This window comes from Rhipicephalus microplus, chromosome X (assembly GCF_043290135.1).
Source record: "Rhipicephalus microplus isolate Deutch F79 chromosome X, USDA_Rmic, whole genome shotgun sequence".
Taxonomy (NCBI): Eukaryota; Metazoa; Arthropoda; class Arachnida; order Ixodida; family Ixodidae; genus Rhipicephalus; species Rhipicephalus microplus.
The window spans coordinates 349,857,683-349,874,812 of record NC_134710.1 but is presented as its reverse complement, the minus strand read 5'-3'; the positions used below and the strand labels follow the sequence as shown (position 1 = coordinate 349,874,812).

Below are 17,130 nucleotides of genomic sequence, written 5' to 3'. Positions count from 1 at the left end.
GTGGCTCCGGGAGGCTAGTGCTTGCAGGTGACTTCGAGCAGGTTGAGCTAACTCGAGGCGAAGTCCTGATGTTTACGTTGCAGACGTTAATATCGCGTCACAACCAGACGAACGGCTAAGTTTAGGTGGCCAGCCGATACAGAGCCACACTAAAAACTACCAGAAGAGATACTTGTTGATCTGTTTCTACACCATGTTGGTCAGCGACTAGTCTGCCTAGTAGGGCAAAATCCTGCACTTAAATCCCCCTCGTGTCTCCTCGCTCTCTTCCTTGGAGACAAGAGACCTCTACATGAGTCAAATCATGCGCGTTTAATTGAAGGAAACTCCGCCCCAAAAATAAATTGACCCCACCCATTTTTAATTAGGTGAGGGCCCTCAACGAGCGAGAGTGACAACCTGTTGGGGTGTTGTCATACGACTTGGCTACCAGAAGTTTTCTCATGGTTTCCCCTGTGAGAATTGGTCAGACTGTTTGGCTCTCAGCCGGTGCGTCCCGTAGTATAATCCTTGTTCGGGGTACATCGCGGCCTTCCAGGACCTTGCAGACGCCGCCGCAGTTACAAAAGGATGAAACGTTGGCGGTGGCGTTCCGAGAAGAGCACTCCATTCTGCACTTCTCGGCTCACTTTTATGCGCCCGCCGTTCCCACGGTCAGTGGGGAAGTACGGCGCCCGTTAATTGCCGTGACGCGGGGCGCCAAAAATGGCCGTCCGTGACTTAGCCCCATAGTCAATACGGAGCATGGAAGTCCCCCACAAAAAGAAAGGAATGGGTGCCGGTTAGGATGATGAAATTTCTGAGTATCGTCTTGAATTGTCACCCGGAGTCCCGGGGATTTCTGCAGATGTTTAATATAGACACATTCTTTCGCCACTGGTTGCTTATTCACGTGTTCAGCACGACCCTAACCATGGCATATTCTACTTTTGAACTCTTCATGTTCAGATCTTGAGACAAGTGCGTGTGCTTTTTGTTAGCTACCGTGCATACACTTCAACCGCTGGGTTCCCCAGAAACGGCCTGATAGCCGGAAAGGAATGCGGTGAAAACTAGTTTGCAGTAATGCTATTACCCGTGGTTTGTGATGCAATAGAGCCTTCTTGCTGGAGTACCACCTGCAGTTCCAATGCTAAATTGTGGACCTTTCTGTGGAACTATCCATGAATAGCCAAATTTTCTGTCTGCTATGTGTAAGCGAAGCCGCACGTAAAACGTGCCCGCCAGCCTGAGTCACCAATGAGCTTGCAGTCCTCACTCGATTACCCGACGCGTTCTGAACAACTACCTGCATTGGAGTAGCAAACGTATTACTAGGAAGTAGCAGACGCTGTATAGCATTCATTCGATCGGCCAGCGCACATAGGCCTCTCTTCGCGTCACCTAGGGAAACTTGCACCGGTGCCAAACTTTGCTGTAACTGCTTCAGAATTTTAGTGAGCGTGGCCAACATAACCTTCATCTCATTACTTAGGGCACCTGATTCTTACTTATAGAAAAGTGCGGTGTGCTTTGGGGCCGTGGCTGATTTGCTAACCGGAATCGGTAATTCTTTAGGGGGGAAGGGAGTGGTGACGCTGTATATGAAGCCCTATGACTGATTACCTCATTCCTAATCTCTGTCATTTGGCTAGCCATTTTTATCAATATTTAAATTCTGCGTTTTTATCATGAAGGCACCGTAGTTCGGCTTTCCTAGCTTGCTCTCGGAGCAGCGGGCCGCGTGGGCCCCGAGTGGGCCCGGTTTCACTGCAGTCAGAAAACTTGCCGGCCCAGGTAATTATTTCCTTCCTGTTCCTGGCTGGCCGTAACTAAAAGCAGACCCAGTGCAGGAAGCAGAACAGCTCCTGGAATGACTTCAAGAATAGCTACTCAATTCATATCTGCTTATAGACTTGGATCTCCATGTGGGCCTGGAGCGCCTTCCGGAAGAACCAGAGGTAACTCACAAAGAGGGGCTCCTAGACTTGAGCATCCGCAGGGTATAGAGTCAGCAGCTTGGCCCAGGAAGTAGCGGTCATCCTCGGCGAAGGCAGGAGATTTGCTTCAATTTTCATGGGATAGCTCTGCGTGCCTACGTCTCACGAGGTACAGCATCTGTTATCTCTCCTTGCACTCCTTGGCACCGACAAGGTGCCAGCCACAACACAGCTTGGACTTGGGGTCACTTGTGGCTCTTATCTGGATTGGCGACATCACATTCCCTGCATAAGATGTCGTCTTGACTGGAGCGCACGCCTGCTTGATTCACAAGATCGTCACAGGCGTAGCACACCTCTACTTCATTTCGATACAAGGACACCAGACGAGCGTACCGCTGTTAGAGACGTAGTTTGGCACCTTGTAGGCGTCGAACACCTCAATCACGGTTCTCGTGTTCTTCAGTTCTTTGGCTCTCAGTGCCAGCGGGTTCTTACTGTCTAGCGATTGAGATCTGCTGGGCCCTCACTTGGTGCAGTGCCACTGATGACATCTTTGCATGTAGAATGGGGAGCCACGTCGTACGAGTAGACTTTGCCCGGCAGACCATGAACAACAACGCATTATACTTTAGCATAGCAAATCGTGTTCCCCCTGCAGGGGGTACTCAGAACCATGATGTTTTGTTGAAAATTCTTCCACATTGTGTGTGAGTCTCGCAACACCGATTCGACGCCAGCCGCTTTCCATATGGCCTCAGCCACAACGATGGAGCCTACCTTGCTGATGTTAACACCTCCTCTCAGCTTGGTAATGATCTCCGCTTTGTTTTTTGCAGTGTAGACAGCCTTTTGCTACGAATAATATGGGTTTTAGCTCTCCCGCGGTCTCGACGACCCCAGGCAGCCACATTGTCATCCGGGTGAGCGCCGGTAGAGACACCTCCAACCAGCTTGAGAGACACCGATTTGTATCGGGAGCGCCTGCCAGCAACTGTTTGCCATCCAGATTTTTTGGCGAACTCTCCAGGAGTCAGAACCTCCTCGTCCACTTCCATCCCTGCATATTCTCAATGTCAGCACAAGCAAGAAAAGAAGCGGACGCCGAGAAGAAGCACCGCGCCGCAAGAGCTCGAACGGAGTCAGCGTTTGCTTGGCAGTGGTGGGTGCCGCACAAAAAAAGTGCGATAATATCGCAAAACTCCACCAGCCTTACAACACTGTGTATAGGCGTGGTTGAAACAACTTTATCAATTTCTTGGGGCTGAACTAGACGCAATTTAACGACCGAAATAATTTACGCAAGCGGGAGCCGTTCTTGACACTTACGCAATCATGCGACGCTCCTCCCACGTGACTGCTCGGTCAGCGGAGAAGAGGGAATTTTTCTTCGCGTTTAAATGAACCTCTTTACATTCATCTCTTTATATGCACTAATGGCTCTTTATATTATTCCTGCCGCGTGGCACCGTTGGCGCGTGGCACCGTTGGCACAGTTGGCACCTTGCCCGAGAACCGACACCATGCAGTCATCGTTCCATGCGCAACCTGCACAGCGCAACCCACCTGCCGGCACATCTGGAACACCGAAGTGGGGGGGGGGGGGCAAATGAGCCAATCAGCGACGCTCTATCACTCTTTCACCCTTCACTTGGGTGCGCCAGGGGTCCCGGCATGTGCGTTGTGGCTGTGCGGGTAGTGCGTGAAAAAGTCACAAAGACTTCCGCCTTAATATTCGACTCTTGCACTTTGCAGAAGAAGTTGAAATTACAATGAATCACACAAACACCGGACATCGCACGCGATCAAAGAACCATCAGACAGCCTGCTTTACTAGGAAGACACATCGTTTCTCATGGCACACGGCGGTGATCTAGTGGCTAAGCTACTCGGCTACTAACACGCAGGTCGTGAGATAGAAAGCTGGCTGCGGCGGCTGCATTTTCGATGGAGGCGAAAGCAACGTAGGCCCATGTGCCCAGATTCGGGTGCTTGTCAAAATCCCCAGGTGGTCAAATTTACTGGAGCCCTGCACTACAGCATCTCTCATAATCGTATGGTGGTTTTGGGACGTTAAACCTTATATATCAATCATTCGTATTTCACGCGGCGTTTCATCATTCGAATTACGTAAAAAGGACGTCAAAGGTGACGCCGCACATGCACCACCCTTTTGCCGTACATGATGTGTTCAGTGTCGAATCCTCCGGCATTGTGGTCTGAAAGTTTGGTGATGGTTTTCTGGAACTACATGTGATATTTTCGCGATCTAAAAACTAGGCTCGCTATGAATTGTGCTGTACAACAACCTCGCCTTATAAACAACCACCCTAAACTAGATGGTAAAGAGCTACTTTTTGTTGATAAATATTACACAGTGATCAAATTACTCACTTTGTAATTGCACTTAAATATCATTGCCCCTTGGCCGAGAACGATTAGTGGTTAACCATGGTTGTTTTTAGTTTTTGAAGTAAAATATGTGTTGCTTAAAAGAAAGCACCCTATATAATTATACATATAACTATAAATATTTGAATATATATATATATATATATATATATTATTGAACCTTATGTCTAGGCAGATGGCACTTTACGCCCTTGTACCACATCATCGTACAAATTGTTGTATATCTTTTACGCAGGTTGTAAAGATGCTGGCGACAGTGGTGCTGATGTTCGCTGTGTGCTGGTTGCCGATTCATCTGATGAACCTGATATTGTACTTCGACCGCGCCGCCATGCAGCCGGACACGGCCGAGCAGGAGTACCTATACATCGCGGCTTTCTTCTCCTGCCACTGGTTCTCAATGGCCAACAGCTTCGTCAATCCCATCATCTACTGCTTCATGAGCGACAACTTCAGGGTTGGTGTTTGTTGATGTTTAGTAAAGCACCACCATAACCAGGTCTCCCAACAAAAGACGAAAGAGCGCGCTATAATCTCTATATTTTTCGGAAAGTCAGTCTCGCAATGCTGAAATGAGAGAGCAGTATGTCGTCGTTATACGAGATGAAAATATATGTGGAAGCCGCCAAGCTTTAAAATCATAGTCATACACAAAACACTGACAAAAACAGTTAAACCTTACTGGGTCTCCTATGCACTCACCTCAGGCAACTCGTAGAAAAAAAAAACTTTTTTCCTTGAAGTTAATACATGAAACCACCCTCTTTCGAAAGCTTCCCGCACTTTACATGTTTTTTTGCAATACCTCCAAGACAGTGTGCAATGCAAGCTTTCTGCACTTCGAATTACTGCATATGCCTCCTATAGCAAGACAGCTGTGAACATGTATGTCATTATTTTGAACGGCTGTGGAGTAAAGCCACTCGTTGCGCACGCAGTAGAGAAATACTACGCGATATTCCGGCACAGCCGACATGCCTCAGGCTTATTCGCTGGTGCAGAGTGAAATTGCCCTTTCACAATGAAGCCGTATGTTGCTATAGGTCCTAGATCATCGCATCTGCCGACAAAATAGCGCGTATAACAACAATAGAAGGGTGTTTTGGAGTTCTCGGGGGAAGTACGCGCAAAATAAAGTGATTCAACTGAATCAAGCGAGAGCTTGAGGGGATCAAAGGCTTTTTAGGTAGACTAAAGGTTACGTAAATAATTCAAAGTGAATAAATGTTTCAATTGTTAAACTGGTTCAGATGTACTCTAAGTAAACTGATGGTGTTGTGCACTTAAGGAACTATATCACCCCGGTACGGTGGTCTAATGGCTAAGGTACTCGGCTGCTGACCCGGAGGTCGCGGGATCGAATCCCGGCTGTGGCGACTGCATTTCCATTGTAGGCGGAAATGTAGGCCTGTGTACTCAGATTTGGGCGCATGTGAAAGAACCCTAGGTGGTCGAAATTCCCGTAGCCCTCAACTACGGGGTCTCTCCTAATCATATAGTGGTTTTGGGACGTTCAACCCCACACATCAATCAGAGAACTGTATTTGGCAAGGCTCGTAGGAAAAGTGCGTGTGTCATGTACCGTGTTCAAAGAATAATACAGCGGAAGCCGATCCCACCAGCACTAAGTTCTCAAAATCCCGCTTCCTACCTTGAAAAGAAAAATGATGCGATTATCTTTCCGCATTCTCACAGCCTTTTTTAGCCTGGCCGAAAGGCGCAAACAATTTGTCCTCAAGGGCACTAGAAAGAAACTTCACGCACCTAAGGTCCACAATAACGTGGGTTAATTTTGGGCGTCTAAGCCAACTAGCCGGAGATAGTCGCCAGAAGATCTCTGCCCGTACGGTGACACAGGTGAGCACTTACAAAGAGCTGTCACTAAATATCAATCACAGCCGCTTCACTGTTCGAAAAAGCAATGACAATGCAACACACTGAAACAAGTCGCCGTGGGTGCCGCACCGTCACCTACGTAACGTTGGCTTTGCCGCGATAAACCGGAACGTTTGATGTCATTTTTCCCCACTTGACGGCACTCGCCGAAAAGCAGCGCGAACGGCACCAGGAAAAGATAGGCGCATCTTTGCTATTCAGGAATCCTATGTGCACGTTACTTGGTATTTGCACTGCCTCCATGATTAGCTCGCATTGACAAGGAAGTGGTGTCGTGTGGTGAAGCCATCATGCGACGTAATGGCATGGTACGTCTAAACTTCAGGAACGCGTCATAAATTTTGGTGATCTATATTGTCATAATGACGTCATACTGTGACGTCATTGCGAGATTTTTTTAGCATCGCTCATGTAGACGATCAGAGTCAACTTTCACTTTTCATGAGGTATCTGGGGCTATCTTCTTGGTGTAGCCTTAATTCTGCCCAAACATAGACGTTATTTAGGTCCTCCAATGCTCAGGTAATACTCCGAAGACAATGGTCACCGGCAAACTAGCGTTAAAACCGGCTTGAAAGCCTTGATCGATTGATTGATATGTTGAGTTTAACGTCCTAAACCCACCATATCATTATGAGAGACGCTGTAGTGGAGGTCTCCGGAATTTTCGAACACCTGGACTTCTTTAAGGTGCACCCAAAGCTGAACACATGGGACTACAACATTACCGCCTTCATCGGAAATGCAGCCGCCGCAGCCGCAATTTGATCCCGCGACCTGCAGGTCAGCAGCCGAGTACCTTAGCCACTAGACCACCGTGGCGGGGTGGCTTGAAGGCCTCGAGATTGATTAGCGTGCCTTTGTTCACTGTGACGAAAATCTTTTAGAGCGCGCAGAAATACGTTTGTTATAAAATGTACCAAGCATACTTAACCAGAAATTGTTCAGGTTGCGAGAAAACTTTCTTTTACTCTGTGTAGGATAGGCTGATGTAGGTCTTGAAAATTTAGTGCTAAATTTATAAAACTTCTAGCTAACGAAAAATACACCTCAGTGCATTCTACGATACGCAGCTCGGTGCGTATATTATTTTTACTTTGTGAATAGTCATATTTATGTTCAGAATGTTGTGCGATAATTTTGTAAAACCAGTATCCTAATTTAAACATGCATACGGCGTTCAGAAACAACTGAGATGTCGCCAAAGACATGGTTGTTTTGAAATTCCTATCTGTTAGTACATCACACAAAAATACTATGAACTGCCACTCAATAGCCACATGATAATATTACAGTGTTTTCGAATACATTAACAAGCAATATTAACAAAATAGTTGTACATTTTGAAGTGGCATATCGACAACAAATGTCTCCATTATCAATTTCGATCCAGCCAGCTGAATTAGTTTGTCAATTTTTTCTGAGCTGCGTAGTACCGAACTCCCTAGTTAAATTTTCTTATATTTATGGACACCCTAGAAATATCATCTAAAAGATCAGAGGCCGAATTCACAAAGCTTTCTCGTGGCTGCGCACTCTCTTAGCCAGGAATTCTCTTATCTACAGCCCTATTGAAAAAACGTCTACCATAGGAACATTGGATTCCACCATCCATCATTTTGGTGGATTATGGCGGTGGAAATGTTGGTGGCTATGGTGGAGCGGATGGTGCATTGCGCGCTCCAGCTGGCAATGTTGGAGCGCGAAGCAGCATCAGAACCACCATGACAAGCTGCCACTAAAAGTATAATATATATATATGTAATATATATATATATATATATATATAAATATATATATATATATATATATATATATAAATATATATATATATATATATATATATATATATATATATATATATATATATATATATATATATATATATATATATATATATATATATATATATATATATATATATATATATATATAACAATGTAGAAAGCACCCGCTTCGGGAATCGGGAAGTCACTGTTTAACTTCAGTTCTGTTTGCTGTTTACTCGGGAGGGACGGGATATGCATCTGCTAAAATATACACCTTTGATAAACACAAAAAACCGCTGCCCGTAACGATTCCCACTACGATAATGGCAACAGTGCTATGTTTTTGTCACAATATACAACCGCAAGGAAAAAAAAACAACTGAGTGGACTAAGGAGCAGGTAGAGTTTATCGGCAGTTACTGCCAAGTTTGTTATCCATTTCTCGCTCCTTTCAAAGAGCGATATTAGTTCAGGCTTCATGACGCTTCCATTCTCATTCGATAGGTACGCCCACACAATTGATTTTGATGTTTTTCGCGCAACGCAAAGTGCAGTCGTGCAAGCGCACCGCTGTTGCGCTGCCGTTTGGAACAACAACATAACGGCTTGGCCAAAACGAATGAAGCGCGCTAGAAACATTATGCTATCATATTGGTTCAGTAAGCATACAAGTTGACGCGTCTATGTCCTCGCACAAAAGCCAGAGAAGTGCCGGCGAGTCCGACCAGTGGCTGTCAGTGAGGGGAGGCGCACCTTTGGTGGAAGTGCTGCAAGCGCGTCGCATCGATGTTTGTCGCTTCTTGCGCGGACACCGTCCATGATAAAAAAGGCTTCATTTAGGTTAAGTGATGCCGCAGCTGTGCTTTATTTTCATTTTTACTCGTCAAAATCGAGTACTCTGAAAACAAGGAGCGCCGATAACACTTGTACGGGCTCGGTCGGTATGACTAACCGTTGGTGAAAAGCATGGTGGTAGAACAGAGGGGTAAATATCAAATTCGCTGGGGCTCATCTCGACGCATGTAGAAAGTGAAAGTATGCATGTTCGCACGCACTTTGTTAACTTAAAGGTACGGCTCAAACAATAGAGTGTGCAAGAATTACCAGAGTTGCATTTCTAGCGTGGCGACATTGAGTGACCACTGTGTTCTGCTCTAACATTGAAAGGGGAGATTGCGAACTGGAGCCCATTTATTGGTCGACAACCACGCGCCGATGTAAAACATTTATTGTCAAGTTCACATTGACAATGCTAGTTTTCTGAACATCACAGCAAAGAAACACATCGCGGTTGTCGAACTGATGTAAGTACGTGCGCGAAATGTAAACATATTCCCGGCCACATGTTCTATGCTCCACAAAAATTGAAGTGTTGTTGACGCCACAGGATTAAAAAAGAAATGTACCATAAAGCGTAGTGAGTAGAGTGGGTTTATTTTGACCGTAAACATATATCTCTGCACATTCAAAATTAAAACACTACAAATAAGTGATTTCACATACGGTGAAGTGCTTTTTATTATGCCATCATCATCCACCAAGCTTCCATCATGCCACCGTCATTCATCTTGCTCGCAAAGCCTTCCACCAAACACGTTTAGCCTCGCCACCATGAGTCGGCATTTTCCACCATCACCACCATTGGCTCGCCACCACCACCACCATCTGTCATCATTTTTTCCACTTTCGCCGTCATCAGCCAGTATGCCCACTACAGTTTCCATCATATCCACTAATATTTCCACCATATCCACTACTCTTTCAACCATATCCACCAACGATTCCAGCACCCACCAACCCACGATCTTCATGAGGGAATAGATAGGAGAATTCAATAGGGTACAATAGCAATTGCGCGAATTTAACTTACTCGGCAGTTTTGGAGGCCACCAGAAAACAATAAAGCCGATGAAACGACAAGATAAGAGAGACGTGTGTGCCGATGATAGCAACGTAGCACGTGAAGAGTCTAGTGTTAAGGGTATTCGGTAATAACCAATGGTTTAAAACTGCATTTCCGCTTCTGGTTCCGTGAGCGTCTGCTACAGAGCTTACGTGCTGCCGCGTTGTAACAGGCGTCCGGGTCTCTTGTACTAAGGCAAACGCTCACGTTACTGCAATTTTATAGCTAGAAAATGTAATTGCTCATTCACTTTAAACTATAGTCCATGCGCTGTAGTGCAAGCAAACAGCACTTTAGCGCCACCACATCTATGAAACCGCGCGAAAATCAGTGCATGGAATGTTTGACGATGCCCTCCAAATGTCTTCCTCCGTTCGTCACGACCATTTACTTGACAGTTTAATCAATCTGTGCTGCTACTCAACTAATAAGGCATAATTTAGCACTGTTTCGTGGTTGCCGTAAGTGTTTTTTGTAAGTAGAAGTGAAAGGCTGCCTCTCTTACAAAATAGTTAGACAAGACACAGGAGCGGCTTTTGTACATACGAAGAAGCTCTCCAGAGCTGTAGAGCATCAGTAATAGAAAGGTATTGTGAGGGCCTTGTCGCAAGTTCAATGCATCGCTGCGATTCGATAGGGCCGGAACACGAGAACAGGCATACGCTTAGATAGGTAACCGCGTAAAGCCCGGAAAGTGGTCGGGAGGTGTTTCAGGGTTGATACTTCTTGGGAAACAAGATTCAGTTACTTCACCCTGCGGTATGTTCATGAGAAAAGAAAAAAAAACGATGTTTACGTTTCCCGGATCAATTGACATGACCACACGCGCGATACAAAAGGGAAAAAGGAGACAGACAGCGTTAGCACGACACTCATTTCATCTTGGCGAAAGCCTAAAATCGAAGTTATGGAGGAGATGAGAAAGACGATACTCTGGCGAAGAAGACGTGTTAGAAAGCTTCCGCAGCGCTACGTTGGATTCTTAGAGAGCATAAAAAATTGGAGTTCACATTCTATGGGTGCGACACCCACACAGAAAGCGAGACATAGTGTGACTGTTCTTGAATATGAGAATTGAAGCAAATAAAACTGTTGTGAGTTGATTAGCGATAGTTTTCTTAAACAACGATAATCAATATAAGCAGTGCTGATTCAGTGAAAGTGACACTAGCGACAGTGAGTTCAGGATAGTTGATTAGTGACGTCACACACCAATATAAAGTACAGGGTAATACTGCCACACTTGGTGACTTCTATTTTCCAGTCAACTAAGGCGAATGCGTTAAGGTATTCATTTTTGTTTTGAATTTTTGAACAAGTTTCACTAGACGTTTTGAAGGTAGCATCTATCCAGATAATGACGACATGATAACATTGGGTCTAATATGAGGGAAAAATTGTGAGGTGTAAGTCGAGAGATAAAAAACTAAGTAGGTCAGGTAAAAAACCTAAGTCAGGTGAAATGTGCATTTACCGGCTTAAGGCTTGATATAGTTCTTTCTCTCTGCAAATTTTGAACAGCTAAACTATTTTCACCCACTTGCTATTTCTTTCCAGGTCTTTTCATTCACTGTAAGTCACAAGCTCTGGAACTCAATAAGGAAGTCAAGTATTTGTGCTATTTCGAAAGCACGAGTTTTTCAGCTATACATGTACGGAGGTAAATTTATAAGCGGCAGACTTGACTCGTTCAACATTCTCAATAGTCTTGTAGTTTACTTCCTTATAGTGGTACAATTAGAATCTAGGTGTGAGAATATTACAAGCATCCACCTTTACTAACCATGTTTAGGTTCATATTGGCTGTACGTTAACCAGCCTTTACCTAATCATCTGTATTGAAAAAAAAATAAAAACTAACCGAGCAACCAGAGATAAGGCAGTTTTCTGCAATGGAAGCCCCCAAGCAGATCACAGTCCACCTAAATGTGGCTGCAATTCCTGTTTTCAGGCCCATTTGATGTCCGCTGGTCAATGACAGTCCCACCATTGAAAGCGACTTGCACAGTTGGGAAGCACGTGTCCTTCTTATTTTTCCAGGTGCCCCAAGTCCCGAGGAGGCTTTATTCGCCACTGCGCGCAATTCATGCACCCACTGCTTTAACAAAGTCAGCGCTCTGTGAACAGGCCAAAAATAATAAAAATAAAAAAGGCCAATAAAAGCACTCACTTTAACACTTGTTTGGGTGAAACACAAAGCTATCAATTCGTCAAAGTGATCAAACCTCCTACATTCACTTTATAACAAACTCAAAGCCCCATGTAGAGGTCGGTGAATTCAGTTGTGAGTCGACTCCCCCATACTCACTGACAATCAGATTAAGCCATGGGTCTGAGTGAGGTCGGCTGAGTAAGATTTTGGCAAATCTGAGTCCGAATGAGTATGGTTAACCCTTTAACTGGCAAGATAAGAAAAACCTTGGAAACACATTTTTGTTGACTTATTTTTTTTAGAACCACCACAGAACCACCAAACCAAGTTTCATGATGTTCCGTAAAGAACTGAAAAAGTGAATAGAAGTCAACAATTTTGTTGATCTGCCAGTTAATGGTAAACCGGCGGGGTTCAAAAAAGATCAGAGCATATCTTCAGAGTGAATGATGATGAGTGGGGCGAAGCGTCCGTTCGTGCTTGCACCTGTCCGTGCTTCCGTCTGTCCGTGCTTCCGTCGGTCCATGCGTCTGTCTGTCCATGCGTCCGTGCTTCCGTGATTCCGTCTATCCATGCTTCCGTTCGTCCGCCTCTCAGTGCGTCCTTGCTTCTGTTCTTCAATTATTCCATTCGTCCAATCGTTCTAGCTTCCGTCCGTCCGGCCGTCTCTCCGTTGGTGCTTCCGTTCATCAGCTCGTTCTTGCTTCCATTCGTCCATTCGTCTGTGTGTCTGGGTGTCTGTCTGTTTGTCTGTCTGTCTACGTCCCTCTGTCTGCCCATGTGGCTGTCTGTCTGTCTGTCTGTCTGTCCCTCCGTCTGTTTGTCCGTCACTCACTCTAGCACATTGTACCTACCCCACTTTCCATAGAAGATGTATTTATCCTGTATTTATCCATTCTTCTAAAGAATAAGATCAGTGAGTTCTACGAAAATACACTCGCTTCGTTCCACTTTGAAACATACCATATTCCTCGCACAAAGGTTTCATGGGGAAATCTACTTGGTATTCGCAGCTCCGACTGCACACGCAATAGCTTGTCTGGTTTTATTTTTGATGAAAATGTTACAGCGTCTAACAATTACAACCCTAAAAGCGAGCGACCCTAAGCGTGCAGAAGCCATGCTATTCTACAACGCGCGTGGTGTTCCGCAACCTTTGCCTGCCAGGTCAACATTATTGTGGACAGTGGTAACAGGCTGCTTCCTCGGCGTCTTAACTAAACAACGCCACTACATTCATACCACAGGTTCCTCATACCTCCTTCTACGTATTTGAAAAATCTCGGTTTGCTTACCTTGTTGGAGTTTTTGGAACGTAAGGCAGAAATCCGTCGTCGGCGGAGAACGTCAGCGAACCGCATGTGCGACATTCTTGTCAAGAAAGCATCAACTGGCACTTTCTGTTCTTATTTACAAACTAGAATGAAGAGCACAAGTCGTTTCCGCTAAATTTAGCAAAACAAGCTCACAAAAGCCTTCATTTTGAACAAGAGTGGTTTTTTCTTGGGACTACAGTATTGTTGATCTGCGTGTTAGAGGTTAAAGAAAACGTTTGTTAGCCTGCGATAGTGGAACCCACAAAACCTTTAGTTATTCTGAGTCCCATTGGGTCCAACGCGCATTATGTATTTCTTGAGTGAGTTTGAACGAGTACCACTTTTTTTCCAACCTATCGCCACATGTAAGCTTTACGTATATGTCTTGGAAATATATAGTGCTAAGATAGGGGTAATTCCCAATAGTTGAACAATCTTTCAAAAGAAAATATGGCTCCTGAGTAATAAATTCACATCAAACATAATCCAACTTTTAAGAGTGGTAAATCGACAAGTTCTCTATAATTATCAGATAAAAGAGCGCTTATATGAAATCATAAAATCTGCTGACACTTGCCCGCCACTCTACCTATATTATATGTGTATATCGCAGTAGTATTGAAGTTTTCATGCTTGAATTTAACAAGGGCAACATCGCATCTGCTTGACTGAAAAAAACTTATAGATGTTATAGTGCTACGCGAATAGCGACAAAATTAGTTCCGCGAGTTCAACTCACTGATGGCGAAAAATTCAATGTCATCAAGATTTACGTGGGCTCTGTGACCCAGTGGCAAAAGATTTCTGTAGACTGAAAGCCTCCGATGACGTAGAAATGAAAGGCCGGCAAGGCGTACACGTCCACCGATAAAATGTAAGACCTGGTAAAGAGCCATTGTACTCAAGGCTGTAGTGCCGTGAGAAACGATGGGCAGACGGATTCGAAAGCCTGTAGTTAGCAGTTTCTGGTATACAACTTCGTCCGAGGCAAGACACCAATGAAAAGTTTAGTTTACTCTTTCCAGAGGGAATCTTGGCGTTCACGGGCTCTCCCTGTCAGGTAGAACTCTGAAGTTTTATTTGAAGAACAGTTTAGGCGTGTGGCCGAAGCAACTTCTTCTACTGTAAAATGTATCATCTCGCGGCTTCGGTTCGACACATCATAGTGCTCAGTCTGATTCTCACCAAAAGGCGGAGTGACAAGTTAATAAACAAAAACACCAATCCGCACCATCGCAACTGCGCAGGGCATACAATCATCAACTCTTTAAATTTTCTGGCACACGAGCACCGCCTCTTGACATGTCTTGTAAATGTCAACACAGAACCACAACAAACATCGTTTCACTCCCAAACATTGCACTGCTCACCATAAAGTTGAAGCGCACGGGCTAACCTGTGGCGAAGCAAGAACCTAATACTGAGCGCAGTTCATGCCTTATCGTAGGCCATCGTGGTCACTCAAATAACGTGCCAAAACACTGTCAATCAAAAATGCCGGACAACACACAACTGAAAGACTGAAAAGTGAAGCGAAAGAACTGTTACCGGCAAACAAACACAGAGCAAAAGCTTCTCAAGTGCTAGTGGCCGGTAATACACAGGCTCCTATTTTCACTTCATAAACTACCGAGGCACAGGCGTCGCTACACTTCACCATACAATGATACACTGCCGCTGGTTTTCACACCGAGAAGCGTTTGCTAAATCAGCGCTGACAGGTACGCTGTTTACGACACTATGCTGTTCCCGCCTTACCCGCTGCAGTGGTCTAGTGGCTAGTGGCTGCTAACCCGCAGGTCGCGTGATCGAATCCCAGCTGGGACGGCTGCATTTCCGATAGAGGCGGAAATGCTGTAGGCCCATGTGCTCAAATTGGGGCACACGTTAAAGAACCCCAGGTGGTCAAAATTTCCGGAGCAATTCATTACGGCGTCTCTTATATTCATTTGGTGTATTTCGGACGTTCAACCCCACATATCGATCATTCCTTCCGCTCACTTCGTAGCAGAATAAAATAGGTCTTAAAAAGTTCTCGCGCGTTTAACACGGCAAGACAAAAATTTCTCTTATGTACGATGGCGAAGATATGATGAACACGACCGCGGAGCCTGATAAAAGTGTGTTTTTCAACGTCCTCAGATGACCTCATGTAGAGAGTACTGGTTTCCAATCAATCACAAGGTGCGCCTGTCCAAGCCATTGTCTGCTCTCGTTTGTCATCTGCTCATGTGGGAACATGAAGCGGGTGGGCGGGAGGTGGTCGACCTTCGCAACGCAATTATTTCCAGGTCAAGCGGTTGCTGTCTCACACAAAATACCTATCAGTTGTTGATACCACCTTTCAATGTTATTCTCACGCCTAGTTAAACGGCTGTGAGTTGTCGAAAGATCGAACTAAGTCACATTTTGTTAATACTAAATAATCGTGAGTGTTCGCGCATTCTAGATTCCATTTAAGGTTACTGCAGCCTTTTTCACTAACCTTGCCATATTAAAGCGTCGTCTTTCGGTTTCTGAGTAGTGAGGGCAGAAAATCTCGATTTATTCGTAGTGCCGTACGTTATCACACCCATCCCTAATTCACTTCGATTAGCAATGTGGGCGCCCGTCCCAGATTGTCCTAAATACATTCACAGCTGTATTTTTGAAATAGTGCTCATTGAACAGTTCGAGCCAATGGAAGTATGCGAGAATGCAAGCACGGGACAGGGTTTATGAAAGGCCAATTGAAAACTTCCGCTCACTTTTGTTTTCAAAAGCGTCCAGGTTATGGACTCCTCTTGGCCTCTATGGGGATAATAGACACCAATGTGGCAAACATTGCAAGTTTCATTTTTCGTTGGAACAGGTGGGAAACAGCATAACAACATAAAAAAGATTGACCCTATATGACGTGGCACATTAGATTACTATGACCACAAGCCTTTTTGTACATCCGTTCACGCTATTCACACCCAATAGGATTGTTCAACTATTGTCCATGTGCTCAGATTTGGGTGCACGTTAAAGAACCCAGGTGGTCGAAATTTCCGGAACCCTCCACTACGGCATCTCTCATAATCATATGGTGGTTTTGAGACGTTACCCAACATATCAATCAATTATTCTGCAACTACAAGCTTATTGGATGACTACGGTCGTCGATACTGTTTCTTGCGTTCAAGTAAAACAACACACGAAACTTAAAGCGCTGAAATATTTTAAAACGTACTAGAAATCATCAGCAGCCTTACATTGCCGTGAAGTTGTCCAATATCAGCCACGGCACTCAGATATCCTGCCACGGGTGCATGTTTTAAGCAGCCATGTAGTTTGTAAGAATGGTCCGGACAACTTTCGAAATACTATCGTAACCACGCTCTTTTTGCGCAAATTTGTGCTTTCAAAATCCACTGACGAGCCTCTTTTGGCGATGAGCAAAGGCAGCAATTGCATCAGAATCCGTGCCATCCTCCCGGGCAGTCACAGCAAGCTGTATTGCAGCGGTCAGTGTGATGACGATGACGTCTTACAATGTTTTTTTTTTGTTTATGAATCGACTCTCACAACAAACTTTTTCTGGTGCGGCAGTTCAGTCATGAGTGAGTTTTGAATATGGCCCCACATTTTACCGAATAAAAATTTTGTGTGCCAAAGTATAAAATAAAAAACTTGGTGCATCGAATCACATCAGTATTGGCGAATCTATTACTGAGTACAGACGTTTTTTTCTTTCCGAAATAATTTAGTTACCGAGCTGAAACTTTCTTCGAAGTCTTCC

At 44.7% G+C, this 17,130-nt stretch overlaps 1 protein-coding gene across 1 annotated transcript in view; it reads left to right on the top strand.

Moving 5' to 3' along the window:
• LOC119162003 (RYamide receptor-like) overlaps positions 1-4,803 on the top strand; it is a 189,754-nt gene extending 184,951 nt beyond the window's left edge. The window contains exon 4 of the mRNA XM_075876711.1: positions 4,567-4,803. Coding sequence (XP_075732826.1) covers positions 4,567-4,803 — 237 coding nt within the window. The remainder of the gene's footprint in view (positions 1-4,566) is intronic.
• Positions 4,804-17,130: the final 12,327 nt, after the last annotated feature.